Genomic DNA, 27,376 nt, shown 5'->3' on the forward strand with positions numbered 1-27,376 from the left:
GAAATTCCTGTTTTCATGGCCATTGCCAATACAGTTACTGCCTGGTTTGGGTTTTTATGAAGAAGGGGTGCTGGATGCTTTTCCATCTGCACACAGCTCATTAGAAAGTCCTAAATCCTTTGGGATCTCAGGCCTGTCTTATAAAATACTCTGGTTTCAGAATGGCGTTTTATGGTAATAACTTAAATATTTAAGTGCCTTTCTGAGTCCCAGTGTTGGAATAGTTAGATTCCAAGTAATCCTGTAGCAGGTATTAAAAACTGCTCTGTTGTTACCAGCTTACTCAAGATTTTTTGGGATTCTGCCCTGTTTTTTATATAGGCTGGCAGAGCAATCAGCATTTCAGTGATTTGTTAACAGTAACAAAACTTGCAGTAATGAGTCACATATCTTTGTTTCTGCTGCAGTCATTTAGAGGGAAAATGAGTAACTTAAGTAAATGGTTTTGAGTAGCCTGAAAAATGAAGTCTGGCAGTGTCAGATTGGCTGAGCTTGGAAAGGAGGGGCCCAAAACTCAGACTTTTAGAGGTCAGTTTGCTGCTGAACTTACACAAGACATTTTTGTTTGGTTTTAAGTCACTTTTATGACAATCTGTGTCATGATCAGCTGTGTTGTCTCTCACAGTTCCCTTTGCCTGCTGATCCTCTCACTTCAGCCTCACCCTGACCCAGCCTGTGGGAACAATGATGGGGAATGTCGTGTTTTCCCTTTTTCCTTATGAATTCTGCCTTTTCAGCAATCCTGTGATGGATTTTGTGTACTTACACAGTTTTGTCAGTTCTGTATCTATATCTTGCATATCTACAACTCCTGCTTTAGCTCCAGATTTGATTTCTCTTCCTTCACATGATGCTTACATCTGAAAAGCCAAACCAGCACTTGTGGAATTGCTTCTTCAGTAGGGCAACTAATGACAGGTACAAAAGTTGTTTGTGTTCTCTGCTGGTGATTTCCTGGCCTGGCTGCAGGGGAAGGAAGGAGGATGGGCTGATGGCTAAATACAGAAAGCCTGAAGTGTGCCCAAAGTGTGCCCCATGAGTGCTCTGTTTGTCCCAGAGGATGAGTGATGTGTCACTCCTGTCAGGCCCTGACCAGATAAAAGGTGTGTTGATAACTAATAACCTTTAAACAGCTCTGGAGGAAAAGAGGATCTGGATATGGAGGCTGTGCCCTCCAGAATTATTTACTGGAGTCAGAGATGGACACAGCCATGATGGATTTAGTGGCAAGGAGAGGGGAGTTACCAGGAGACCCTGCAGACCTACAGATTCCTTCTTCTGCATTTCCCTGGTAGGAGATGAGGGGACAGAAGTGAGGCTGATGTCCCTGCCTTTGTTGGATGGCCATGAAAGAGTGCTGGGTGACAGAATTGTGTGACATGCCCAGTTAAAAGTGGGGTCATCCAAGCAGTGTGAATAGTTTCACATCAGGGAGCTCTGCAGTTAAGCAGGCACAGTCCAGCATACACAGATGGAATCTGGGAATTTCTGGGCAGGCAGTGGAAGTGACCTGGACAGCTCATCCTGGTTTTGACAGCATTCAGAGCTGGCAGCCTGCTTTTGTCTTGGCATGTGAGTGGAAAGGGTCTCATGCAGCTTTCAGGTTGACTGCAGCATCTCAGCTTTGGGGAAAAGCTGCCATTCAGTTCCTGTCCACTGTCAGCCAGAGACCTGGGGAGAATTCAGAGTGGAACATTAGTATGGAAAAAATATCTGAGCCCAGGGATAAGTTATGAGGCCATGGTATGTGCAGCTTAAGGAAGGGCAGATAACTGTCTCAGGAAACACGAGGAGTCACCATAAAGGAGTCTGAGGCAAGTCATTTTCATCAATCAGGAACAGCAGAGTAGGTAATGAAATGCCTAAGTGTGAACCAGGGGAAGTTTAGTTGAAATCCAAGGCAGGTTGAATTCCAGTCCTTTTTTCCATGGAGCAGGGGGATGCTGGGTGGGCTTTCACTGTCACAGGGAGTTACCAAAAGCTGGGCTTTGTCCCTCAGTCAGAAGATGCCATAAATGCAGTTCCTAACTGATTCCTCCCTAGTCCAGGTGAGGAAACTTGTGCCAGAGAAATCAAACCCTCCCAGCCTCACTGTAAAAGAGTCTGTGGGATGGTTTTGGGGGGCCTTAGGATTATAAGAGCATACTGAGCAACTGCATGTCAGCTGTAAAATCACAGAATGTCCTGAGTGGGAAGAGACCCACAAGGATCATGGAGCCCTGCCCAGGACACCCCAACAATCCCACCCTGTGCCTGAGAGCATTATCCACACACTCCTGGAGCTCTGGCAGCCCTGGGGCAATGCCCATTCCTTGGGAAGCTGTTCAATGCCTGATCACCCTCTGGGGGAAGAACCTTTGCACAATATCCAGCCTAAACTCCTGCCTCAACTTCAGGCTGTTCCCTTGGGTCTGTCACTGGTCACCAAAATATCCAGTGATCCAGGAGTGTGCCAGTGAGGCTGGCAGGGTGTGTGTGGCAGTTCATGTGCTGCAGCTGCTTGTGAGCATGGCTGGGACGCAGAGGAGCAGCTGTGGCATCCTTCTGTTTGGGATGGATGCTTTATGGGGCACCCACCCCATAAAGCATCCTCTTCTGGGGAGAGAAGTGCCTTGCTTGTGTTAGAACCAGGTGACTTGAGTGTGGTTGATGCAGTGGCTCTGCAGGGGAAGCTGTGGAGGGTTTTATTGGAATTTCTATTTATTGCATCATTAGCAGCACTGGAAGGCTTTGCTCTGTACCAAGAGGCTCCTTTGCTTTATGAGGGGTGTGTAAATCCACTGCTGAGCTCCTGCAGTGCAGCACAGCCTCATGTGGGACCCCTGCAAATAAAATCCCAGGAGTGCTCTTTGCATTCATTACCTTGCCACAGGAGTGTGTGGAGGTTGGTATCAGAGTCCATAAATTAGGAGATGTGAGTTATTCTGCATAGATGCTCTTTTGAATGTGTGCACAACCAATTTAGCCAACAGCAGGGAACAGCAAAAGCTGGGGGGCAGAGGTTGGGGATGTCTGTGTGAGCACATTCTTGTAGCAGGTATCTGACCTGTGCCTCCTCCTGCTGCTGGATAAATAAACACTCAGTCCTCTTGTTCCTTCTCCCCTTCCAGGCTCTGAATTCAGAGCTGTTCTGCAGCTCCTCACCTTGCTGGCTGTGCTTCAGCCCTGCCTTTGCTTCTGCTGATGTAGGAGGAACATGGAAGCAGGACCCTTTTCCCTGCTAGGCTGAATTAAACTCCTGCAGACCTGTTCTTCTTGGAGAATTGAACACCAAGGTCAAGCAGAAAACAATGTGAACTCTTAACAGGCAGTGAGGGAGCTGTATTTCTTAATAAAACTGTGTACAGCAGTTCCATGGAGACTTAGATGTTGGGATTTTTCAGAGTAATGGCTTCACTCGGGTTCTTGCAGCTCTGCTGTCCTGTGTGTTTTCCTGCAGGAGGGTTGGGACTTTGTTCTGCTTCTGAACTTTCCTCTTGTTCAGGGAGCATGCAGGACAGAAAAGCTGCTGTGTTCCATGGCACCAGGAGCATTGTCAAGGGCAGGGATGGCAGCAAGGTCTGGAGAGCAGGCATGGGAGGAGATTGCTCAGCTCTTCCCCCGCAGCATCCCTTTAATTTAGCAGACCTTTTTCCTTAGCATTACTGATTCCTTTTCTTCAGGTTTCCTTCCTGTCATTCCCTCACTGCACTGAATTTCAAAACACTGATCTGCTCAGAGCCTGCAGGAAGATCTTTTCATTCATGGGGCTGAAGTTCAGGTGCAGCCATCTTTACATAACCTTCTTTAATTGCTCATTAAAGCAGAACAAGTGGCTGGTGATGGCAATGAATTTTTCCCCTTGCAGGCAGCAGTGGCTTGCCAAGGTCAATGAAATCTCCAAAGCTTCTCTCCAACATCAGCTCTGCTGGGATTGCACTGCTGCTGACAGATGGACATTTTGAACCTGGCTGCTACATATTCACTTAGGCAGAGAGGGGAAAGTGTGAACAGGGAGAGCATTTGGAAGATTAGATTTTTCTCATGTGAAAATAGCTCCCATTTCCTTCATTTCTTTATTATTTTTTAAGGTAAAAGAGAAGCCATGGTCCAGGCTGGGTTTGGCATTTCCTCCTGCCCATTTTCATTCCTCCTGCTTTGGCAGCTCTGAGCATCTTTAGAGCTGTGTCTTTGGGTGGGTTTTACCAAATAAAGCAATAATTACACCCAGGGGCTCTGTAGGCTGTGTCCAGAGCAGGCTGAGCTTCATCTTGCAAAACTCAGTGCTTTAGATCCATGTCCAGAGAAGAAACCTTTCAGCATAAATTATCCCCCTCCGAAAAATGAGTATTTTAAATCTTCCCAAACAAAAAGCCTTTAGAAACTTTTCCCTTTCTTTTCTTCTGGCAGTAATTCAGTGCCTGTGCAAACACTTCAGCTTACTCACAAATACCTTAAATTTTTTTGGATGGACGAGATTGCTGGGATTTAGGGAGATATATAGTGTTTTCCCCTTTCTTTTTCTTCCTGTCATAGTTGTATATGCAACTTGACAAGAGATCCTGGCAGCCTCCTTCTCCAGAACAGTAAACAGAGCCAGTGCTGCAGTAGTTTGCAGATAAATAATGTATTACAGCCTGTCAAATAAAGCTTTGAGCAAATACCACTTTAAAGGGTCATATATTATGAATCTGAGTATTACCCTACAGATCATTATTTCCCAGACCCTTTTGATTCCTTATTATGCACAGAGCAGCTCTAGGAACAGGTCACCTTTTCCCACTACCCCTAAACCTGATGGAATTAGTATTAGCAAGATTCTGCCGTGTGTGTTTTTTATTTAATTTGCAGAAAGAAGCTCAGAGATCATCCCTCAACACTTCTCTCCCATCCAAATGTCCTTGAAGATGTATTTCTCTTTGCTGTCTCAATTAGGAATGTGGCACACATACATTTATTTATTTAAGATCCTTGCTTTGAGGTTGCAGGGAATACATCATGTTTGATTGGTTTTTAAGGGAAACCTTCCTAGAAATTTAGGAGCCTGCTAAAATACAGCTGGATATTTAGCTAATGTGAGTGTTTGAAGAGGACAGGGAGTATATCCTTTTGGCATTGCTTTAGGAAAAGTCTGAGTTGTGTTTTCATGGTGCTGGCTCCAGTTACAGCTGGGTGTTTCCCTCCTGCAGTGATGGGATTTGGTGGATCCCAAATGTCTGTGCCTGTGCCAAGTGCAGGCCTGGAGGTTATTTCAGCCATTTTCTTCCTCAGCAAACAAAGCAGGAGACACAAGCCACCAGTGAGTCCAGCCCAAAAATGCCAGCTTAGGAAGGAGCGGATAATCAGTTTATTCCACTTTTCCATGGGAGGTTTTGCCAGGCACTTGTGGATGTCTGTGCTGCTGAGCCCTCTCTGGGGCTTTGGTGTCCCCTCCCCACTGCAGAGCAGGGGCTGCTCTCGTGGGCCCACTGGGGTGTGGTGGCAGCAATCACAGAACACTGCACCTCCTTTTTGAAGCAGTTTTTAAACTCCCTTTCTCTGGTTAGAGAGGATATTTGTTGGATTATGCCCTTTTCTGTCACAGAGCTGGGGCAACTGAGAACTCAGAAATAAAACAACCAAGAAATCTTTTTAAAACTTTTATTTTCAGTCTTATGTGAAGAGTAAAACAATATAAGAGATATTATGAATCACACCATCACAATTAAAGCCAACTATTTTCTAATTACAATATATTATAAACATTTCTTAACCTATCAACTTCTACCACACCATGCCTAAGGTAAATACCTTAAAACCAATCACCTAAAATTACCCCTCAGAAGTCCTACTACAATACATCTCTCACAGTTCTACTTCTCCAGAGTATCTAATCTTATTTACAAAACCATCCTTTAAAACTTGTTTCTAATTCCATTTCTCTCTCAACAAAGACAATGTTCCATGACATTTCTAAATCAGCATTTCTTATCTCAAAGTTTACATACAAATACATGCTATGTAAGCCTTCTGTCAAACTTTGAAAATTCTCTACAAATGCATTTCCCACAGATTGTAGCACTGGAGTTTTAGGTAGAATCTTCCCCTATTAACACTATTGATTAGGACAAATTTCTTGAGGAGGAAGGAGAGTCAGCTGGGAAGGGAAACCTTCCCCTGAGAAGTGTGGGGTACCCAAACTTGGCCCTTTTCTGAGGCCATGGGAGCTGCTTCATTTCCCACTGGTGAGCCTTGCTGGCAGGAGAGATGGAAGGAAAGCAGTGTCTGCATTTAGGAACTTGCAGCAGGTTTTATTTCTCCACCAGGATGTTTCTCATGGTGGTGTCTCTGAGTTGCTCTGGGCTGGATGCTCCTCAGCCTGGGATTTGATTTCCTGCAGGGGAAGATGGATTGAGTTAGTGGAGGAAAAAAACAATGAAGCAAGGAAGAAAAGATATTATGGGTCTGTTGTTTTATGATAGCTCTTTGTATTGCCTTTCCATAAAGTTGTGCAATTAAGGAGATGTAGAAGCAGGGAAATTGCTTCTTTGTCCTCTGCTCTCCTCATGTGAGAAAGATTTTCTCTCAGAAGGAAGGAGAGTGGGATTGTTTAAACAAATCTGGGAATTTCATCTTATAGAGGAGCAGGAATGTGCTCATCCTGTCAGGTTCAGGAGGAGTTTGGGACTATTTAACATGTGTGTAAGGTTATGGGTAATCTTTTAAATAACAAAAAAAAATTAAATCAGGGAGTACCCTGCTGTGTGTTTGGACTGGCTACAGGGACTGGGCCAGCAAAGCTGGTGGAGTCAAGGGCTGCACCCCATTTCTGCTGCTTTCTTCCCCCCCACAGGATTCCAGAATGGTTTGGGTTGGAAGGGACCCTAAAGCTCATCCCATTCCACCCCTGCCCTGGCCAGGGACACCTTCCACTGTCCCAGGTGGCTCCAGCCTGGCCTTGGGCACTGCCAGGGATCCAGGGGCAGCCCCAGCTGCTCTGGGCACCTGTGCCAGGGCCAGCCCACCCTGCCAGGGAACAATTCCTAATTCCCAATGTCCCGTCTAAACCTCCCTTATTTTAGTCTGAAGCCATTCCCTCCTGTCCTGTCCCTCCAGTTCCATAAACATCTCAGATTTCCTTTCACATCACGTTGGCTCTGAATGTATTTCAAAATTCTTTCAAGCCTTTTTATATTTCAAGCTAATTTCTTCAGCACCTCAGGTGTCCTGGCCTGCAGGAGGAACCCTGGCCAGGGTTCTGTCCCCTCTCCTTGCCTGGTGCAGATGCAGAATCCACTGCTGGCACCAAGTGGCTGCCGGTGGAAGCTGCTCCGGAGGGTTTTGGTTTGCTGGCTGATTGTGGGTGTGTGGTTGTGGGTGCCGATTGAGAGGACTCCCTCTCCTCTGTTTGTCCTGGTGGGATGGTGGGAGCAGGAGCTGCTCCACTCCCTCTGGATAATGCCAGGTGAGCTCTGCTTTGGCCCTACTTTTGCTCCTTTGAGATCCATAAAGGGAAAAGGCTGTCAGAGCACTTGGTAGCTGTAATAAACCCCAGTGTGCTGTGCCCTGCAGCCCCTCGCTGGAGGGTGTGGGGTTATTCCACCCGCAGAGAACACAGAAATAACCTGTACAGTGTCATCCTGTGCCTGAGGGCAGATCATTGTGCCCATTCCCAGGCAATCACAATTTCTCCTGCTTTTTCAAATACCCAGAGGATTTTAACACTGTTTGTAGGCTGTGTATTGAGTACTGAAAGACAAATTCCTGTAGGCTTTGCACCCTCCTTCATCTCCAAGTGCTGAGTTGTGTTTGGCTGGGAGACATTCCAGAGGGTAGAGGAGCATGGATGTACCTCTGCTCCCAGGAAAGGGGTGTCAGGGGTACCTGGGGGCTGTCTTTCATCAGGAATCAATAAGTTTCCACTCACAAATCCTTTGGAGCCCAGTTTCTTTATGGTTCAACACAATCTCTGACATAGCAGAAAAAAATAAACAGAATTCCCTCCCTAAAATTTGTCTTTAAATGACATGGCCTGCTTATCCCTTCTGTAATTAATTTAAATGCATCTGACAGCAGCTTGGAGGCAAGATTTGAACTTTCTTTATCCCTCACTCTATTGCTGTTGATTTTGCTCAGTTCTATTGGGTGCTTCTGTTGGAATTTGGGAATGGATGTGGACCAGCTCTCACTTCCCAGCCCCTTTCTGGGCTGACCTGGCTGTACATGACAGTGGACATCTGAGTGTCCTCATTTAATGTTAAAAATGTTCATTTTAAAATGAGATAAATAATAAGCAGCATAAATGTCATAGTTTCCAGGCTTTTTATTGTTTATTGTTAACAGTTGTGTTATGTATCAATAGAAAAATGAAGATGAAACGTATTTAAATTTTTCCTTTCTGGTCTTTTTTGCATCTGGTAGTGCAAAACTGACCACAATCTGAAAGTTTAGCTGCAAAAAAGCTGCAAGGAGCTGGTTCTTTATTTCCCCATCTGCAGGGAGCTGTGCTTGCTTGTGTTACCCCATGGAGCTGATCCTGAGTGCAGGGCAGGGGGAGAGGGGCTGATGGGCTTTAGACACCAACTTGAGATTTTCTGAGCGTAGTCACCACTTAGGAGGTTGAGCTGAGCTATTTGGACACATTTCCTAGCCTTTAATTAAAGATTCTACCTAAAGCTCTGCTAAGACCTGGGGTATTTTAAGGCTGTTGGTAGAAAAATGCTGATTTGTGTCTTTGGGGATGAAATTAGGTATATTACAGCAGAAAAAAGCTTCACAAGCAGCACTGATGGAAAATTTTTGTGTCCCAGGGGCATTTTCTTTGCATTCTTCAGGCATGGCAGAAACTACTACTTCTGTTTTTTAATGAAGAACATTTCCAAAAATGAGTTTTCCCTCTCCTTTCCCCAGCACAGGAGAAGCCCACGTTTTGCATGATGAGTGATCCCCAAAGCCTGTATAGATGACAGTAAAAATCCCCATTTTTCCCCCAAAACTGTGTGGGCCACTCCGGTGAAAGCACAAGGGGCTGAGGAGCAGAATTTCTCCATTTGGGATCTTTCTCCTGCCAGAGCCACCCATTCAAATCCCTCCAGCCCTGGTGCCCCACTTATCAGGAATCCCTTGGTTTCCTACTGGGAAAAGCAGCCAAAGTCTGGTTGATGTGGTAATAATTAAAAATTCATCAGCCCTGAAGAGCAGCTGAGGCTGGAATGGTCAGCTCAGCAGGCAGTAGAATGTCAGTCACTGGTACCAAGTTGTTCCCCATGAGTTTAAAAATTCATTTTGTTGTTAAATGTCATCTTCTGCCTTGTGATCAGCTGGAGTGTTGGTGTTGTGTTCCCTGGTAAATTTGGAGGGACATAATCTGTCCCAAGTGCTGAGATCTGTGAAGCTGGGTGAAGTCTGATGTTGATGCTGGTGGATTCACAGAGGAGGGGAAAGAGAAAAAGATGAAATTCTCATTATTCAGAGGTGGGCTCCCAGCCAGCACCTTCCCAGGCTGGGGAATGGCTCTTCCCTCCTCCCCTGCAGGGCAAGCCAGGAGACAAACCACTGCAGGAGAGATGCATGAGTGGAGAAAACCTTCTCTGCCCTTCTCAGAAGGGCTTTTTGGAAGTTCTGCAGGGGCCTCACAGCAGCATTTGTAAGAGTCAGGGACAGAAGGGGCTGAGGATGAGGAGAAGTTGGGGAAGGTGAAGTCTGCAGACATCCATGAACCTTCCCTTGCTGGGACACTGGCCTTGGAGCAGAGAAGAGTAAAATTAGAAGACCATTGCAGGACTTCTCTTTGGTTTAATAACCACTGTCCCTGTTTAGAGCAGCCACCCATCAGCCCAGTCCTGTGGGATAAAGCTGGGAGGGATTTCTGAGTTCTTTTTTCTTCCTTTTTTCTTCTTTCTTTTCCCTGGGGATTTTTTCTTTCCAGCTCACAGCTGCACATTCTCTATTTCTTCAGGGAGGTCCTGACCTCAACAGGTGTCCTCACACTGGGGCACCATTAAATGTTGGTTTTTGGGGGTTTGTTTTGTTTTTGGGGTTTTTTTAACTTTTGTTAAGGTTGGGATTGAAGTGCTTGAGATAGTATTCCGTATTTAGATTTAGATGTCTATTATTTTTATTTATATTATAAATTGTGAGGTTTATAGTATTTTATTAATAAGTTATAAAATATTTAATTTTTATATGAGTTTTTTTAAGGTTAAACTATTTAATTAAGAAATTACACTTAAATTATTTTTACTTTTGATTTAATAACTAATTACTTGAAGTCCACAATGCAGAATTTTTTTTAATTATAAATTTAACAAAATTTTATAATACTTTAATTAATACTTTTAATATTTTAAAATACTTAAGGTTATGAAGAAGAAGGGAAAAAAAACATTTAGCTACTGTCTTAAAATTTTTATTTTGTCTCATATATTGTTATATGTTAAAATTCTAAACTTGGTTTTCTACTCTCTGATATTACACACTTCTAATTAAACTACACACTCATAATCTTAGTGCTGTCAATCAACTTGGGAAGCTTTCTCTACAGACTCAGGTCCAATGAAAACTCACCTGAAAGGTGCCTGTGCTCAGGTGGGGTTGAGCTTTCTGCAGGCAGCACTGACAGAACCAGAGGACACAGACTCAAGCTGTGCCAAGGGAAATATGGGTTGGATATTAGGAAAAGGTTTTTTTGCACAAAGGGTGATAAAGTACTGAAATGCCCTGCCCAGGGAGGTGTTGGAGTCACCATCCCTGGGTGTGGCACTGGGTGCCAGGGTTTAGCTGAGGTGTTGGGGCTGGGTTGGACTCGATGATCTTGAAGTTCTCTTGCAACCTTGTGACTCTGTGAATTCTGTGAAATGCAGTGTTCTCTTGGGGGTTAGACTCTGTTAGTACAGAAAGTCTAAAATTCTCAGCGTCCAGGACTCCAGCAGAGGCTTCTCCCAAGAGCTGTCCAAGGAATTGCACAGAGGGTGAATGTAGAGAGACAATCCTGGGGAAAGCAGGTGCTGGAACCCATCAGCACTTCTCCCTCACCAGAGCTTCCTGCAATGTTAATCCTTTATGGTGCCTTTTCTGTGCCTCCCAGCTGAGGTGGAGCCTTGTGCTGCTCCTGGTTTTCACCTCCCTGTCCCTTCCCTGGCAGTTTGAGCGGCACGACCCAGTGGAGGGGCGGATCACGGAGCGGCAGTTCGGGAGCATGCTGCTGGCCTACAGCGGGGTGCAGTCCAAGAAGCTCACTGTCATGCTCAAGCAGCTCAAGAAGCACTTCCAGGATGGAGAGGTCAGTGGCATTCATGGAAAATTTGGGAAAATTTCTCACTGAGAAATGAGTTAAGCAATCCCCGTGCTCTTTGGGAAAACGTCCGCTCCGTGTTGAGCTGTGGGAGAGAGGGAAGAGCTGGGAGTGCAGTGGTTGGTGTCCAGTGCAGCCTGTAGGTTTGTTCCTTATGAAAATAGATGCTGTAATTTTAAAAATTCAATTTGCTGAATGGCACCCTGGGTCTGGAGCCAGGACAAACACTGAAGCCGTGCTCCCAGTTCCTGGCTCGACCTTGGATTCGTTAGCTGCTGTGAGCAGGCTGTTTATTATTTAGTTATTAACTTCTGGGAAAAATTACTCACAATTTAGAGAGGAGTAAGTTTGCAGACCCTACACTCATTAATTCAGGGAGAGTCCTTGGAATAAGATATCCATGCCACAAGATGTGCTTTATCAGGTAAGGCAAGTATGGGCTGAGAAATTATTGAGCATTAGAATTTTACATCTGCCCCTGTAATGGATGTTCTTTTATTAAGCCAGAATGTTCTTTTATTAACTGGGATATAAACAAGCAATTCATCAAAGTGAGAATGGATGGAAAGTCTTTGGCTGGCTGTTTTAGAGCTGCTTTCTTCTGACTTCAGAACCAGAGTTTATTTCTTAACTGGTTTAGGTGCCAAGTGTGTTATAAAACACAAGTTCTGACCAGGGTCTGCAGCTCTTTTTGTTCCTGAATGGGATTCCTACATTAACAAGAGTAATTTGATTTCTCCAGAAAAAAGTGCTTAAATGCAATGTGTGTCTAATAGAAAAATATCAGTTCTGCTTTCGAAGTTTGCAAATTGTTGATTTTTTTGCTGTGTTTTTTGGGTTTATATACATGTGTGTGTGTGTGTGTGTGTAGATATTACTGAACAGTAGCTGGCTGTGTGAGAAAAGAGGCAAATGAATTTATTTTGGAAGGTTTCCTACAGCAGATGTTTTCTTCCTTTCATGTGTAAGCCAAGACTCTGACATCTGTGCCAGAGGAAGAACTTCTTGTTCTTACCTTATTCCTCATCCCCAAATCAGCCAGATTGCCTTTCTATTTACAGCCAGCCAGATTCAGAGCAAATCTTTATCTTCCTTTTTTCCAAGGACTTTCAAGGAGACAAAATGAGCAATAGGACAAAAAAAAATACTTTTAAGGAACAGAAGTGGTGAAAAATTCATGATTGCTTACACTGGTGAGGATGAAATGCCCAGAAAATGTCCCAAACTCACTTAGCAAGGCTTTCCCTTGGAAGTACAGTTCTTTTGAGAGAGCTTTCTTATGGAATCTGCCAAACCTTGTCTTCTTTGTCTGGTGCAATTACCTTGAGTGCACAAGGCAGCCCTGGCAGCCTCCAAAACAAAATAAAACTCTGGATTTAATCTAATCTTTAGCTGTTTTCCAAGGCTGTTATTCTTCATTCCTGCTTTTGAGAGTGACAAGTTTTCTTCTATTAACTGCTAATCTGCTTTCATTATTTTTTTTTCCTTGAGGAAAAATCCCATTTTACCCTGGGTAGGTGAATTTTGCCTATTCAGCAGAGCTGCCACACTCTGTTTTGTCTAACATTGCTTATGAGTGTCCTCCCCAAGCTGTACTCACACAGCTGCTTTTCTCCTGGAAAGAAGGACCTGAGTCATCAGCAATATTCACAAGCAATGTATTATTTGGTTTATGCCCCCCTAAGTGCTGGGAAACCAAGCTGTCTCTTCAGAAACCAGGGATTCCTGTCATCTCCCACATGGCCTTCAGGGGCTGGCTGGGGTTTTGGCAGGGCTGGCAGTGAGCTGGAATTCCTGGCTGGACCTGGGTTCCCAGGTGAAAAGCCCTCATGTGAGCTGTTGTGTTACAAGCAGGTAAGTGCTTCTGGAATCTCCCTGTTTATGTTTTGTGAGGATTACTTGGGTGATGAAGGGATTCAGCTGATTATGAATTAGCAGCTGGAGCTACAAATGCCTTGAAAGATGTGATCATTCATCTGTTGGCTTGCCTGAGGCTGTCCCAGTCTCTGATTTTTTTTTTTTTATTTTGGTAGCTGGAACAGAGTTAATGTTGATGCCAGCCCCACCTATAGGATTCCTCAAAAAAAAAAGATATTTCATAACACTGGTGGTATTCTTGCTAGAGACATTCAGTGGTTTTCTCCATGTGAAAGCCACAATTTGAAGGATACACTTCTGTCACTGCTTTTGGTTTTTTCAGCTGGTGAAAGCACCACAAAGGCCAGGTTGGGTGGGGCTGGGGGCAGCCTGGGATAGTGGAAGATGTCCCTGCCCATGGGACACCATGGAATGAGATGAGCTTTGAGGTCCCTTCCCACCCAAAGCATTGCAGGATTCCAGACAGGGCTCCATTATGCACAGACAGCAGTGCCTTGGCAAATGCCATTTTGGGAATCCCAGGAAATACAAGGTTTATGGCTCTTTGCTTAGAACACTGCAACCCCCAGAGGTCCCAGACAGAGCAGGCAGATCACAGCACAGATCACTTCTGCTGGCCTGGAAGGGCCACACTCCTCGTGGTTCCTCCAGGCTTTCCACTCTCCCTGCTCTGGCAGGGAGGCACCATGGTAATTGCAAAGATGTTTTCTCTTGTAGAACCATTGTACAAAACAGAGGGATCTTTGCATTGCTTCCTGCAGAAGCACCTGATTTATTGGATTATTTTTTCCCTAGGACAGTATTTAATTTAATTCTGCTGTGCATCCTCGTGTTCCCCTCAGGAAGAGGAGCAGGCAGACATTCAAGGAAAGCTCCCTGCAGAGTCACCAGGGATTTCTCTCTTCAGTCAGCTCTGTTGTCCACATGTGCTCTCCCATTTTGCCATCTCATCCTGTTTGGCCCAGATCCATGAGTCCAGGGCTGACAAAGCTGCTTGCATGTGTCAGTGCACACCCAGATCATCACTGCAGGGCCACATACTCCCTTACAGCAAAGATAGGAAAAAGCTGCAAATATCTGTATGGAAAGACCTTAAAAATGTTCTTTTTCTTTCAAAAGATTGGTGGCTTCTTCCCTGATTAGAAGTTGTTTGAACAGAGTTACAGCAGATTGTGTAAATTTATATTTGACAGTACCTGCTGAACACATCCAGGTCCTGGAGCTGAGCTGTGTTCTGCAGTTTGGATTTTTAATATCTTGCTCTATTAATCTGTCATGCCAGGCAGGATAGGAGGAGCCTGAAGCTGAACTCTTGACAAGCTGATTTATGTGTCCCAGAGAGGGAGTCTGAGTGGTTATTACTGTGGTGATGATTCACCTCCTCCTTGGCTCCCTGCCGTGGCTCTGCTGGAGTTGGAGGCTCCAGCTCCTGTCCCAGTGATGCCTCAGGTTTAGCTTTTGTATTTCAGGTTCTGTGCTGCTTTAGTGTGTGGGTCTGAGCTTCACATGAGGGGATGGTGAGCTCTGTGCACAGAGCAGGGAGACAAAACAATTCCTGCTCCAGCTGGGCACCAAGGACAACTGATCCAAATCTCAGCCCAGGAGCACAAACACCGTGGGCTGGAGAGAGAAAAACAAGCAGGATGGGACTGCCTGGGCTGGAGCTGGAATTGCACAATGAACTCCAATATGCAAATGGAGCAGAACTGATAAAAGTGACAGACCCCGTGAGTGGGTGTCCATTTTGTGCCCATTTTGGTTCATCCTGGGCACAGCCCTGGCTGGGCTCTTGTGCTGCCCAAGGTGGATCCATGGAGGAGATCCTGTTAATAAATCCCTGCTTTATTCTTTAGCTGTGTCTGACCTCTTTTCTAGCTCAGCCTTCCAAGGCATCTCCAGCAGTGCTGTGATGGTGCTGCAGCTGCACAGGGAGATAAAATCAGTGTAACCAGGTGGGGTTCAGAGCTGTGCTTTCCTGGGGATCTCAGCAATTCCTTCCTGGGGATCTCAGGATGTTTTTCCATGGCTGTCCCAGAGTGTGGCTCTCACTGAGCACCCAGCCCAGGTAGGTTGAGCAGGCAGGGATCCTGCCTCCAGCAGTAAAGCAAACTGGGACACTTCTGTGCTTCAGTGTCACTTTCTGCCACACTGGGTAGGACCTGGATTCCCCCAGGGACCCCTGCGTCTCTTGGGAGAGACTTTACAGTCCATGGGCTTGTTGAGTTTTTATCTTTTTTTGTTGTTAGGGTTGGAATTAAATGTGTGAGATGGTGTTTCTTGTTTGGATTCAGATGTTTATTAGTTCTTATTTATGTTACAGTCTCACAAACCCTGAGTTCTACAGCACTTCACTGACAAATTACAAAGTGGAGATGTATCTCTCTCTACAAGGTCTTTTAAAGATAAACTGTTTAATTCAGAAATGACACTTAAATTATTTTTACTTTTAACTCAATAACTAACTACTTGTGACTTGCAATGCAGTCTTTTTTATCTAACTACACAACATTTCTTAAACTCATGAAGAAGAAGGTGAAGAATTACTAGCTTCTGCTCTAAAATTTTTATGTTGCTTTATATATATTTATATATATTACTGTATTTTAAAATCTTAAACTCTTTAAGTTTTTACCATGTGATATTACATACTTTTATTCAAACTACACACCTATAATCTTAGTTTTATCATTTAATTTTGGAAGCCTTTTCTATGGCTTCAGGTTAAATGTAGTGTTTTCTTGGGGGTCAGTGTCTGTCAGCACAGAAAGTCTGAAATTCTCAATAACCAGGAAAGGTTACTGAGAATATCAATATATCAGAATATCAAATCAAAATATCAAACATGGACTGTTTGATATTGCCATTGCAAGTGTGCAGGCTTCAAATCAGTTTATCAATTCCCCTGTTTGCAGTGGTCTCCTGCATCTGAGGTCTGCTCACCTGGGAATGGTTTTCAGTCCCTTCCCTTTGTGGGACTGGTGGGGCCAAGAGGGGAACAGAAGTACAGATCACAGCCCAAACATCCAAACTGCCAAGGCTGAGTTTTTGCAGTGTGCAGATGAATTCTGCACTTCTGGCTGCAGCTTTGGGCCAGTGAGTCACTGTGTCATTTCCAGGAGTGCCCATGATCTCTGTCCCATCACCACATGAGTGTCTTTTCTCTGTCATAGGGGCTGACTTTTGAGGAGGTGGAGAACTTCTTCACCTTTCTGAAGAACATCAATGATGTGGACACGGCTTTGAGCTTCTACCACATGGCTGGAGCTTCTCTTGATAAAGGTACTGGAACCTGTGGGGTGTTCAGGTGCTGAAAGCCTGAGGGAGCACAACTCATGCTGTGGCTTTGGAGCTGGGAAGGTGTCAGACAAGGCCGGGCTGACAGGTTAAAATGTACCCAAATTGCAGTTCCTCCCTGTAATGGGGTGCTTGGCTCACTACATCCATGTCCGATTTTCGGCTGTTTGGATGGCCTGGAAAGGCCCGGGGTGGCCTTGGGGCAGCCCGCGTTCCAAAGGATGAGAAGAGGCTTCAGTTCTTTTCTCGGTCTCTGTGTTTATTAATTGTTTATCTAAAAGATTTTCTCTCGGCCCGACAGAGCTCTGCTCAGCAGCCAGCCATAAGCACACTCCCCTCCCTCCCGGGCGGTCACCTATCTTTATACCCAAAGTTACGTGTACAATATTTATCATTTTTCCCCAATACCTTTCACCCTTATTGCCCAGTGCACTTTTAGTAATGACCAATCCCAAAGTGCCACCATCACCACAGAAGATGGAGAAGAAGAAGAAGAAGGACAGGACACGCCCCAATTCCTCCATCTTACTTCTCTAAACCCCCCTGTACAGAAATCCTAAACCCTGTGTTTCACCCTCTAATTAACTAATCCCTTCACCATTCACCCCGGTGAAACCCTCCTATCCTCACACAGGTGTCGTCTCCTGTGTAGGGTCAAAGTCCAGCCACCAGACACTTCTGGAACATTCCAGGACTCCCGAGCCCCCCAAGGGTGGTCTCGGTGACTCGGCACCTCAGTCCTGAGGTGCTGAGATCCCACACATCCATGGATAAAGAGGGATTTCAGGTTTTACACTCCCACAGTTTTAGACTGAGGGAGAAGCAAGGCTGGCATGTGTAGCCTGAATGGATGAGGAAGCAATGATTTCATGGTGGTACCTTCAGAGGGACCTTTCTGCTGTGTGCAGAGGCAAGGTGACCTAATGAGTGTGCCACAGGCTGTGGTCCCAAATCCCAGACACCACTGTTTCCTCTTCATCCCCATCTTCTGAAGTGGCCTTTTGTCCTCCTTATACAAAGGATTCAAAAATGAGTGTGAAAGAATTCTTGCAGAGTTGTCTTCTGTGGAGGTCTCTGATCACATGGCAGAGGCACAGCAGCAGTGCGCTGGGGGTAGGAACTGCTGAACCCTTGGTTTGTTCCAGCTTTGCTCACAAATCCTAGACTTTGCCTAGAAATAAGGGCTGGGTGCTGCATTTCTGATTGGGAAGCCAAGCAGTGGCAAACACCTTTGGAGCTCCTGGGAGTGCTGGAGGGAAAGAGGGGGAGACTGGAACACCACTGAGGTCCCAGACTGGGCATTCAAGTCTGTCCAGAGACTGAATTTCAGATAACCCACAGTCCAGAGGAGTGGGCTGAACAAACCTCAGAGCTGGTGTTTCCTGGGGACCCTGCTAATAATGTGGTTTATTGATCAGCCCAATCCATATCCTTCTCCTTCTCATCATGTTTCCTTTTCTCAGCTGCTCTGTCTCAGGTTTGTTCTTAGATCTGACACACTGATTTTAAAACAAGGCAAAAAATCTCCAAAATATATTTCAAACCAAGTCCCACCCTGTGCCAGGATCTGTCACAAGTGCTTTGGTCTTTGAGTTTTTTAAGAGGGATTTTATTTTTTTTAAAACAGACTGAGGATATAAAATAAAGATGGCAAACTCATTAAAAGAGTTTTAGCCTAAGTGGAAACTCTTGTCTGCTACAAAGTTAAAGCTGATTCATGTAGGCAGCTGCAGAATTAAACAATGTGGAAGCCAGCTATTCCAACTGCTGCTGTTGGGGGAATATTAAGGCATTAATAGCTTAGGGGGCAGTGGAATTACAGAGGGAAACAAATGTGTCACATCTCTTCTTGTGTGTGTCAGCAGCCCTTCTCATCTTGAATTTTTTGGGGGAAATCATCTGTATCTTTGGTTTAGAACATCATTACCTTAGGACTTAAAAGAACCTGATAGGATTTCCTTCATTTAAAAGTAAAATACCAAGTCTGGGTGTGCTGCTGCTGCTCTGAGCCCTTTCTGCAGCATCCCAGGGGAGGTGATAGCCCAGCAAATCAAATTTACTCAGTGCCTACAGGAAATTAGCATTTGTCCTGTCATGGAGTATGCATTTTCACAGAATTTAGGTCTGTGTGCAGTTGGTAAATCAGCGTGATTGCTTTTTAATTATGTGTCATTAATGAGCTTGTGCAGCCACTGAGCTGGGAATGCTGGGCTGGGCTAAGGGAACCTTCCTTGGGCAGGGATCAGATTTAAATAAACCATAAATGGGGTGAGCCCTCCCAAAAGTGAAGCTTTCACAACGTTGCTGGTTACAAACTAACAAAGTAAAAATTACACTGGCATGGGGACTAGGAAGAGGTTGGTATGTGTAATAATTTGCTGTTAACAATGCAGCAAACATTATTATGATTTTAAAAGGGCTGTTTAAAATTTCAGAGGGGAAAAAATGGCTGCTACCAAACAGCCAGAGCCTGACAGCCTGTTTTCTGTGCTGAATTAAAGTCTCTTCTTCTTCTAAAAAGGATCATAAACCTGTATTTTAATGACCCATTTAAAAACACCCAGATTATTTGTTAGCCCATCTTTCATTTTCCCAGCAACATAATAGCTGTCATTCTCCTAAATCACAAGCCTTCCTTAGGAGACTTCCCCAGCCTGGGCTCACAGCTGGAAGCAGGACAGGAACTGAATTTGGTGCTTATTCCCCTTTTAGGAGGGTGTGAGTTGCACTTTTCCTGGCACTGTGTGCAGCCAGGCTTTCCAAGCAGCCCTGCTGCCAGCAGGGAGCTGTGGGTAACTCCTGTGGGGTTTGGGGCAAGGCATGGATGGCCCAAAGCACAGGGGGACAGCTGAGCCCACTGATCCATGGCTTGGAGCAGGGCTGGAGCCCCTGAGAGGTTCATGGAAAATCATTTTGTTAGAATAATGCTGCTTTAAACGGCTGCAGAGTGGACAGGGAGTCAGGAAGTCTGAAATTCTCAGTAACCAGGTTGAGGTGAGCTGGAATGCAGCCATGGAATTGCTGCTTGCTTTGCCTTGGAGAGGGGTGGGAGAAACCAGCCCCCCTGGAAGCACAGCCTGGGGTGCTCCTGTGCAGTAATGGCAGGGCTGGGAGGGGGCTCTGGCACCCTGGTGTCCAACAGGATCCCCTGCACTCAGGTTTGGGGTGTCTCCAAGGAATCTCCTTTCTTTCCACATGTCTGGCTGCGAATATTGCACCAACGGCTCTGCTCTGGTCTGGGAGCTCTGCCTTTTTCTTTTTTATTCTCCCTGATCTCTGTGACTTTCTGTCATGCTGCCTTTGATGTCAAAACAGCTTCTGCTCTGCTGCAGGGCTGCAGCTTGAGAAGAGCAAGGAGAATGTGCTCTGCACACAGGATTGCACAAGGCTTATCCATCTCTTTCTGGATAGGTGTTCCAGCACATACTCATGCAAATGATTTGTAAAAAGTTAACTAGATTTTGGGAGCTATGCTGCCAGTGATAGCATCCAACATTTCCAACTGGGAGCCCTGAAATGAAACGTGTGCTTCCACGTGAGGCTGATTTCTAGGAGCCCAAACCACATGTGTGTCCTGCCTTTCCATCCTGGGGTGGCCCAGGGCAGGAGCCCTGCTCCCATCCCCCCAGGGCCATTTGGAAAACAAAGCAGCAGCCCAGCTGTCCATTCTTTTGGCCACATGTGTGATTAATCCCAAGCTGGAGGGAAGAGTGAAGTTTGCCATCTGCTGAGGCCCTGGCCTGGAGCAGCACTCAGTGAGGCATTGCTCACAGTGCACTTCTGGGAATCAGAGTGGAAAAAAAGGATAACTGTGTCAGACTCTAAACTTGCATAAAATCACTCAGATGGCTCATTAAAGGAGCCAGTGGGAGATACCAATGCATGAAATTTTAGAAGCTTTTCAGGACAGAAATGTGGAACTCATTTTTGATGATGTGAAATCCAGGAGAATTTCTATCCCAGAACTCCAAACCTGGACGGGCTTTAAGAGATGTTCCCCAGACAGCACCTATTCCATTTCATGGTAAAGAAATTATTCCAGCAGGTTTGCTTCAATTTTACTTGCCTTCCTGAGCTACCTTGTGGTCTGGAGCATGTGTGAGGATGTGAAAGCAGAGATGCTTTCCCTCCTCCTTTTGATTCCTTAAGAACCAGCACAGCACAGTCCTGCAGTCCCTGTGGAGTCATTCTGGCATCAAACAGGAACGATGGGATGGAGCTGACACTTGTGCACTTGGATCAATAAGAGAGGAAGCAAGAACTGCTGGCCATGAGTGCAAATTCCAGCTGGGAAAACTGTGGCTGTGAAAAACAAACAGGAGGGGGGGGATCAGGAGACTCCCTGCAGAGATGGAAGGAGTGGGGAAAATCTCAGCAGAAAAGCATAACTTATAATTAAAGGAATTAGGACAAGGGGCAATGGTTTTAAATTAATTAAAAGGGGAGATTTTGATTTGGTGTTAGGGAGAAATTGTTCCCTGGCAGGGTGGGCAGGCCCTGGCACAGGTGCCCAGAGCAGCTGGGGCTGCCCCTGGATCCCTGGCAGTGCCCAAGGCCAGGCTGGATGGGATTGGAGCAGCCTGGGACAGTGGGAGGTGTCCCTGCCATGGCAGGGGTGGCACTGGATGTGCTCTAAGGCCCCTTCCAACCCAAACCATTCTGGGATTCTGTGATGAAGAAATCATTTAAACTTTTTTTTTTACATGTAAGGCTACAGCCATAGGGTACCTAGGGCACCAGGAGAGGAGGATGGCATCAAGGTGAAGGATCTCAAGAGAAATTTTACAATTACCAACACAAATTAAATGAAATTTGGTGGTGTTGTTTGAGGAAATACAAAGTAATAACTGCTGACTGGAGCTACATCACTTATGGAGAAAGGGAATTTCACTCAGAAAGAATAATTATGTGGGAAAAGCAGTGTCCTACTTAAGATTATATCTATTTTACATTTACAATGCATCATTTCAATTTTCTCCTGCATTATTTAGTAATAGGAGAGGTTTTATGGGGAAAAGGAGCTGAAGGTGGCTGTGAATTCCTCTCAGAAAACCCCAGATTTCACTCAGGGGAGCAGAAACAGGGTGGAAGGTACCAATAATGTAAACATCAATGAAAAAATCTCATTAGAAATATTTTATGCAGTTTGTAATTAATCCAGTTACAGTATATATTGGATTATTATTTCTTCCTTTCTGACACACTTAACTCTCCAAAATTCCTGCAGGACTGGGGGGCAGAAGCCCATAAGGATGCTGTGGAGGAAAGCACAGGCTGTTTGTGGTTTCAGTCTGGTTTTGTGATGCACCACTTCCCTTCTTCCCTTGCTCCACAGCTAAACATTGATCCCAGGTGCTGTGGATGGCATTTCCTTGGGTCAGGCTTTGTAGAGAAGCAATTTAACTTTAAATACACTCACACCAGCCTTGTGAGGGGGCTTTTCTTTTCCCATTTGTGCAGCAAAATCAACTGCCTCACCCTGCCAGATTGATAGCTCCATGGATTGGATGGAATTTTCTAACGGTGGGGAATAAAACTCCTGCTTGCTTTCTGCTGCCAGTCTGGGGAGAAAAGGGAAATAATTCCTTACAACTTTTTATATTATTGCAAGGTTAATCTGGTCTGCTCCCTGAAGGAGGGTGGGTGGGTTTGTTCTGCAGTTATTGGGTTGCAACAGGAAAATGAGTTTTTGGAATTCCCTGCTTGATAGAATTGAATGCTGGAGAATATGGTGGTGTTTGCAGGGATCCCAGGAGGAGGGGAGAGATGAGAATCTTGACTCCATGTTTCAGAAGGCTGATTTATTATTTTATGATATATATTATATTAAAATAAAATGAGATATTAAAACTATACTAAAGAAAGAAGAAAGGATTTCATCAGAAGGTTAGCAATGATAAAGTCTTGTGACTGACTAGAGTCTCAACACAGCTGGACTTGTGATTGGTCATCAAGTAGAAACAGTTTCACATGCTGGGTAAACAGTTCTCCAGATCACATTCTAAGGCAGCAAAACACGAAGAAGCTGAAGCTTCTCAGCTTCTTTGGAGAAAAGATCCTAGCAAAAAGATTTTTGATAGAATATGTCTGTGGCAGGATAGCATTCCTTGGAGTGCTGTCAGGAGGAGCTGCCTCATTGCAGCCTCTCTGAGGCCACCAGGGCTGGTTTCCCCAGGAACAGGAGTGTGCTGCTGGGGCTGGCCCCTGGGTGACCCTGTGCCCTCCGTGTGTTGCAGTGACCATGCAGCAGGTGGCCAGGACCGTGGCCAAGGTGGAGCTGTCAGACCACGTGTGCGACGTGGTGTTCGCGCTCTTCGACTGCGACGGTGAGTGAGCACAGCTGGGCCGGGCAGGGCAGGAGCCCTGGGGGAAACGCTTCTTCCTGCCATGCTCTGTGTCCGTGCAGCTGGGGAGATCCCCTGGTGCATTGAGCCCTTTTCTGACCCAGAGATGGGCAACTGAGAGGTGATTTAAAAACTTACACTCCATTTTCAGTCTCATGAGAAGGGTGAGACAATACAGATGTTGTAATTCACACCATCACATTCAGAAGCTGACTATTTCCTAATTACGTTATAAGTGTTTCTTGGCCTATCAGCTTTAGCCACACCATGCTGTAAATGCCTTTATTGTGTTTGTGGGGTGCCTCATGGCAGGAAGAAATGATGAATCTGACTCCATGTTCTCAGAAGGATCATTTATTATTTTACAATACTATATTATATTAAAGAATGCTATATTAAACTTTAGTATAGTTTAGTATAGCATTCTTTAATATAGTATCATAAAATACTAAAGAATACAGAAAGGATACTTACAGAATGCTAAAAAGATAATAAAGAAAACTCATTACTCTCTCCAGAGTCTGACACAGCTTGGCCCTGATTGGCCAATGAGACAAAACAATTCGCATGAAACCAATGAAACAATCACCTGTTTCATAAGCAATGTCCAAACACATTCCAAAGCAGCAAAACACAGGAGAAGCAATGAGATAATTATTGTTTTCTTTATTCTCAGAGGCTTCTCAGCTTCCCAGTAGCAAAATCCTGGGCAAAGGGATTTTTCCAGAAAATATGAATGTGACATGCCTTAAATCATCTCAAATTACTCCTCATGGGGCCCACTGCAGTGCATCTTTCATAGGTCTATTTCTCCAAAATATCCAGTCTTTTTTACAAAGCCATCCTTTGAAACTTGTTTCTAGCTCCATTTCTTCTCTCAAGGTTTGCACACACTGTATAAACCTTCTGTCACGCTTTGACAATTCTCTACAAATCCATTTCCCACATTGCCCCTGCCCTTTTGGGAAGGGTATCCAGGGTACCCACCCTGTGAGATGGGGATGTTGGAGCACAGTTGGGAAGGTTTGGTGTGCACACTTTGCTCCTTTTCCCCCACCCAGAGAACTCCAGTTGGTCGAACAGAATGAGCTGTTGTGCCCCAGTGTTGGAAACAAGCCAGGCTGGGGCTTTATCTCCAAAGTCCTAGACAAATGTCAGCTTAATTTTTAATTAATTAATAGCAGCACTCTGCCCTGCTGGGAACTGGCTTTGCAGAGGCTGTGAGTGCCCCGGGGTGGTTGTTGTCACACTGAAGCACTCCTGGCTCAATTTAATGGGAGTTACTGGAGCCTTTGCCAGGTGACAGCAATTCCGACTTGGAAAGAAGGAAATTCTGCGTTTGCCCAAAACTGCCAGGCCAAAATCAGAGTCTTGGCTGGCACCCTGCTTCTCCAGCAGTCACCAGCATCTGGCAGCTCTGAGTGGCAGCACTGCTGCATAAGTATGCACATCAAAAAATGTATTTAATTAATTTATTCCTTGTTGTCTCTCTTGGTTTCAGCCCCACCAGGTCCTTTGCACCTCCCTAAAGTCACATCTCCTGTTTTATTTTCCTCTGTGCTTCAGCACCACTGTTGTGATACAATCTTCATGCCAGACAATCAGGCTGGAGTTCAGAGTGAGCTGAAGTGTAACCAAATATTCCCTGTTTGCCTTCTCTCAGAGGAGAATCTCCTAAATATTTTGGTAGCAAATCTTTAGGGGGAAAGACTCTGGTTGCCAGAGGAGTCCCCCAAGGAAGAAACCAAGTGGAAAAGCAGGCACAGACATCTTTTTTTTATTATTATTATTTTGTTGTTTTCACTCCATCAGTGTTTACAGGCAGTAAAAACCTGCAGCACTGGAGGCAATTTTGCTCAGCCCTTGATAGTTTGCTGGAATTCTGCTGCCCAGTGGCTGCATTCTGCATAACCTCGTTCATCAGATCAACAAATCTTCCCTTCCATTAGGAAAATCTGTGCACCCCCAATTTCCTAAACCACTTAAAGCAGTGTTTCCTGGGAGGACAGGGACATTTGGTTTGCATTTGCTTTTCTGCCTCCTGTAAGCATCCATGGGGTTGGGATTTAAACTCTGTGGCTCGGGTGCCCTTGCTCAGCAGGATATTTGGGAGCTGGGAGCCAGATGTGATCTGTTTCTGCAGGAAAGGACACTCATGGCTGCTGCCCTTTAAAGTTATCATTCCAAGGAGGTTGCTGGTGGGTCTCTGACTGTTTTTCCTCCTTTTTGCAGGGAATGGGGAGCTGAGCAACAAGGAGTTTGTTGCCATCATGAAGCAGCGGCTGATGCGCGGCCTGGAGAAGCCCAAGGACATGGGCTTCACTCGGCTCATGAGGGCCATGTGGAAGTGTGCCCAGGAGACAGCCTGGGACTTCACAGCCCCCAAGCAGCAGTAGCAGGGCTGGGAAGGAGCACCCCCATTCGCTGGATCAGCCCCTGGGCACAGCAGGGTGGCACCAGGCTCTGGAGAGCCCAGGCTGGCTGTGCCAGGAGGGTTTTGTTAGAAATCCACACCTGCTGAATGTGCTTGCTGCTGGCTCCTCCATCTTCCTCTCTCTCAGGAACAAGGAAAGGACTTTTATTGCCAGCACCTCCGTGGCACGATGTGCCCTGCTCCAGAGCTGGGCCCCAAATCACCTTTGTTTAATGCTATGAATAATGGCATGGGGGGTTCTTTTGGTTCTCAGGCTGCTCCTGAGAAAAGCCAGGCAATTCCTGATTCCCTGGATCCCAGGCCAGGATTGCAGCCAGCCTAAAGCTGCACTTGCTGCAGAAGGGCAGCTAAAAGCAGTGCAGCTCTCCTGCCTGGCACAAGCAGGAGCTCCCAGACTGATTCCCTGCATGGGGAGTTGTACTGGGAAGGGCTGGCAGGTGTGGATTGCTGGGGGCTGACCTCTGTACAATTCCTTGTAAAGATGTTCCTCCCTGCAGCCTGGCTCTGTGTCTGCATTGCTCCACATCCTCGCCCAGGGCTGGGGCTGAGGCACTGAACGTGGGGTGCTTTGGGAGTGGGGGAAACCCCTGTGAATTTCCAGAGCTGGAAGGACAAAGGGGATCAGTCACTCCTGGAATCCTTTCTGTCCCCAGCACAGGAAAGAGCTGCTGGAGAGTCCAGGGGAAGCCACCGAGGTGGTCAGAGGGATGGGAGTATCTGTGCCATGAGGAAAGGCTGGGAGAGCTGGGATTGTTCACCTGGAGAGAAACTCCAGGGTGACTCACGTGGCCTCACTGGATGGGACATTGGGAGAGTGGGCAGGCCCTGGCACAGAGTTCCCAGAGCAGCTGGGGCTGCCCCTGGATCCCTGGCAGTGCCCAAGGCCAGGCTGGATGGGATTGGAGCAGCCTGGGACAGTGGGAGGGGTCCCTGGCCATGGCAGGGGTGGCACTGGATGGGATTTAAGGCCCCTTCCCACCCAAACCATTGTAGGATTCCATGGTTCACACAGGAATATTGATCCTGATCACCCCACCCTCTCCCCCCCATTTCCCTGGCTGTTTTGGGGTGGTTTGTGTGTGGGTCCCTGTGCTGTCACTCACCTCACACCCACAGACCTTCCTGCCTCTCCTGCCTGCTCCCCACAGGATCTGTCACGGTCTCTGAATTCTCTGTTGGGATGAAGGTTGTTCCTGCCATCCCTGCTGTGACTGAATGTGAAACAATGTGTCACAGCCCTAATCTCGGGTTTTGCCTTGCTGAAATGGGTCCCAAGTATTAAAGAGTCTTTTTCCCAGCTCCACGACGGAAGAAGAAGTTGAGATTCCTCAGTTCTGCTTTTCAAGGTTGTTTATTTTCTATTATCTGTTCCATTCTCTCTCTGACCTGCTGAGGTCTGTCCAGCAGGTTGGGTTGTGGCACAGTCACTGCCCTTGGGGTGGTGTTGGCTTTTTATACTAAAAACTACGTGTACTTTATTTACAATAATTTTCCAATACCTATCACCTGTGTTAGACAGTCTGTCTCTACTCTAAACCAATCCAGAAGTGTCACCATCACAGCAGAAGGTGGAGGACAAGAAGAAGGACAGGACATGCTCAGATTCCTCCATCTTGCCTCTTGTACCCCCCTTCTAAATCCCCAATATTCTACTTTTTCACACTGTGACAAGTTAGCTATCATTCAACTCAAACCCTTGTGGCTTGTAACTCCTCACACAAAGTTGGTAATTGTTTCCAGGGGCTAAAATCCAAGGCACAGGTGTTTGTGACTCCGTGCCAAGGTCTCTGAGCCCCGTGCCAGGGTCTGGAATCACCCAGGGCAGCCAGAGGGATGTCCCGGGTCCCGACACCCGAGCAGCCTCACCCTCCTCAGGGTGCCCTCAGCCCGTGCCGGGGGCGGTCCCTGCAGCCAGGCCCTGTTCCGAGGGCAGAACTCCATGAGGAGGAGGCTCTAATGAGGAGTTGTTAATAATCCACCCTGAGCAGGATCCCGGGCTGCCCTCTGGCGTCCCCTCCCCTGTTGGGGGCCGGCTGGGTCCCCGCACGTCTCGACCCCGGTGAATCCCGCAGAGTCCCGCCGCCTCGCCGGCCCCGGAGCCGGGCCCGCCCGCCTGAGGGCAGGGCTCCGTGACGTCATCCGTCCGCGCCCGGCCCCGCCCCTCCGCCCCCCCGC

At 46.2% G+C, this 27,376-nt stretch overlaps 1 protein-coding gene across 2 annotated transcripts in view; it reads left to right on the plus strand.

Annotated features, from left to right (window-relative positions):
- MICU1 (mitochondrial calcium uptake 1) overlaps nt 1-25,697 on the plus strand; it is a 93,941-nt gene extending 68,244 nt beyond the window's left edge. For both annotated transcript variants that reach the window (XM_064717141.1, XM_064717142.1), the window contains 4 exons: nt 11,102-11,239; nt 16,300-16,408; nt 22,660-22,749; nt 25,000-25,697. In XM_064717141.1, coding sequence (XP_064573211.1) covers nt 11,102-11,239; nt 16,300-16,408; nt 22,660-22,749; nt 25,000-25,163 — 501 coding nt within the window. In that variant the 3' untranslated portion in view covers nt 25,164-25,697. The remainder of the gene's footprint in view (nt 1-11,101; nt 11,240-16,299; nt 16,409-22,659; nt 22,750-24,999) is intronic.
- The last annotated feature ends 1,679 nt before the right edge of the window (nt 25,698-27,376 follow it).

This window comes from Zonotrichia leucophrys, chromosome 6 (assembly GCF_028769735.1).
Source record: "Zonotrichia leucophrys gambelii isolate GWCS_2022_RI chromosome 6, RI_Zleu_2.0, whole genome shotgun sequence".
NCBI lineage: Eukaryota > Metazoa > Chordata > Aves > Passeriformes > Passerellidae > Zonotrichia > Zonotrichia leucophrys.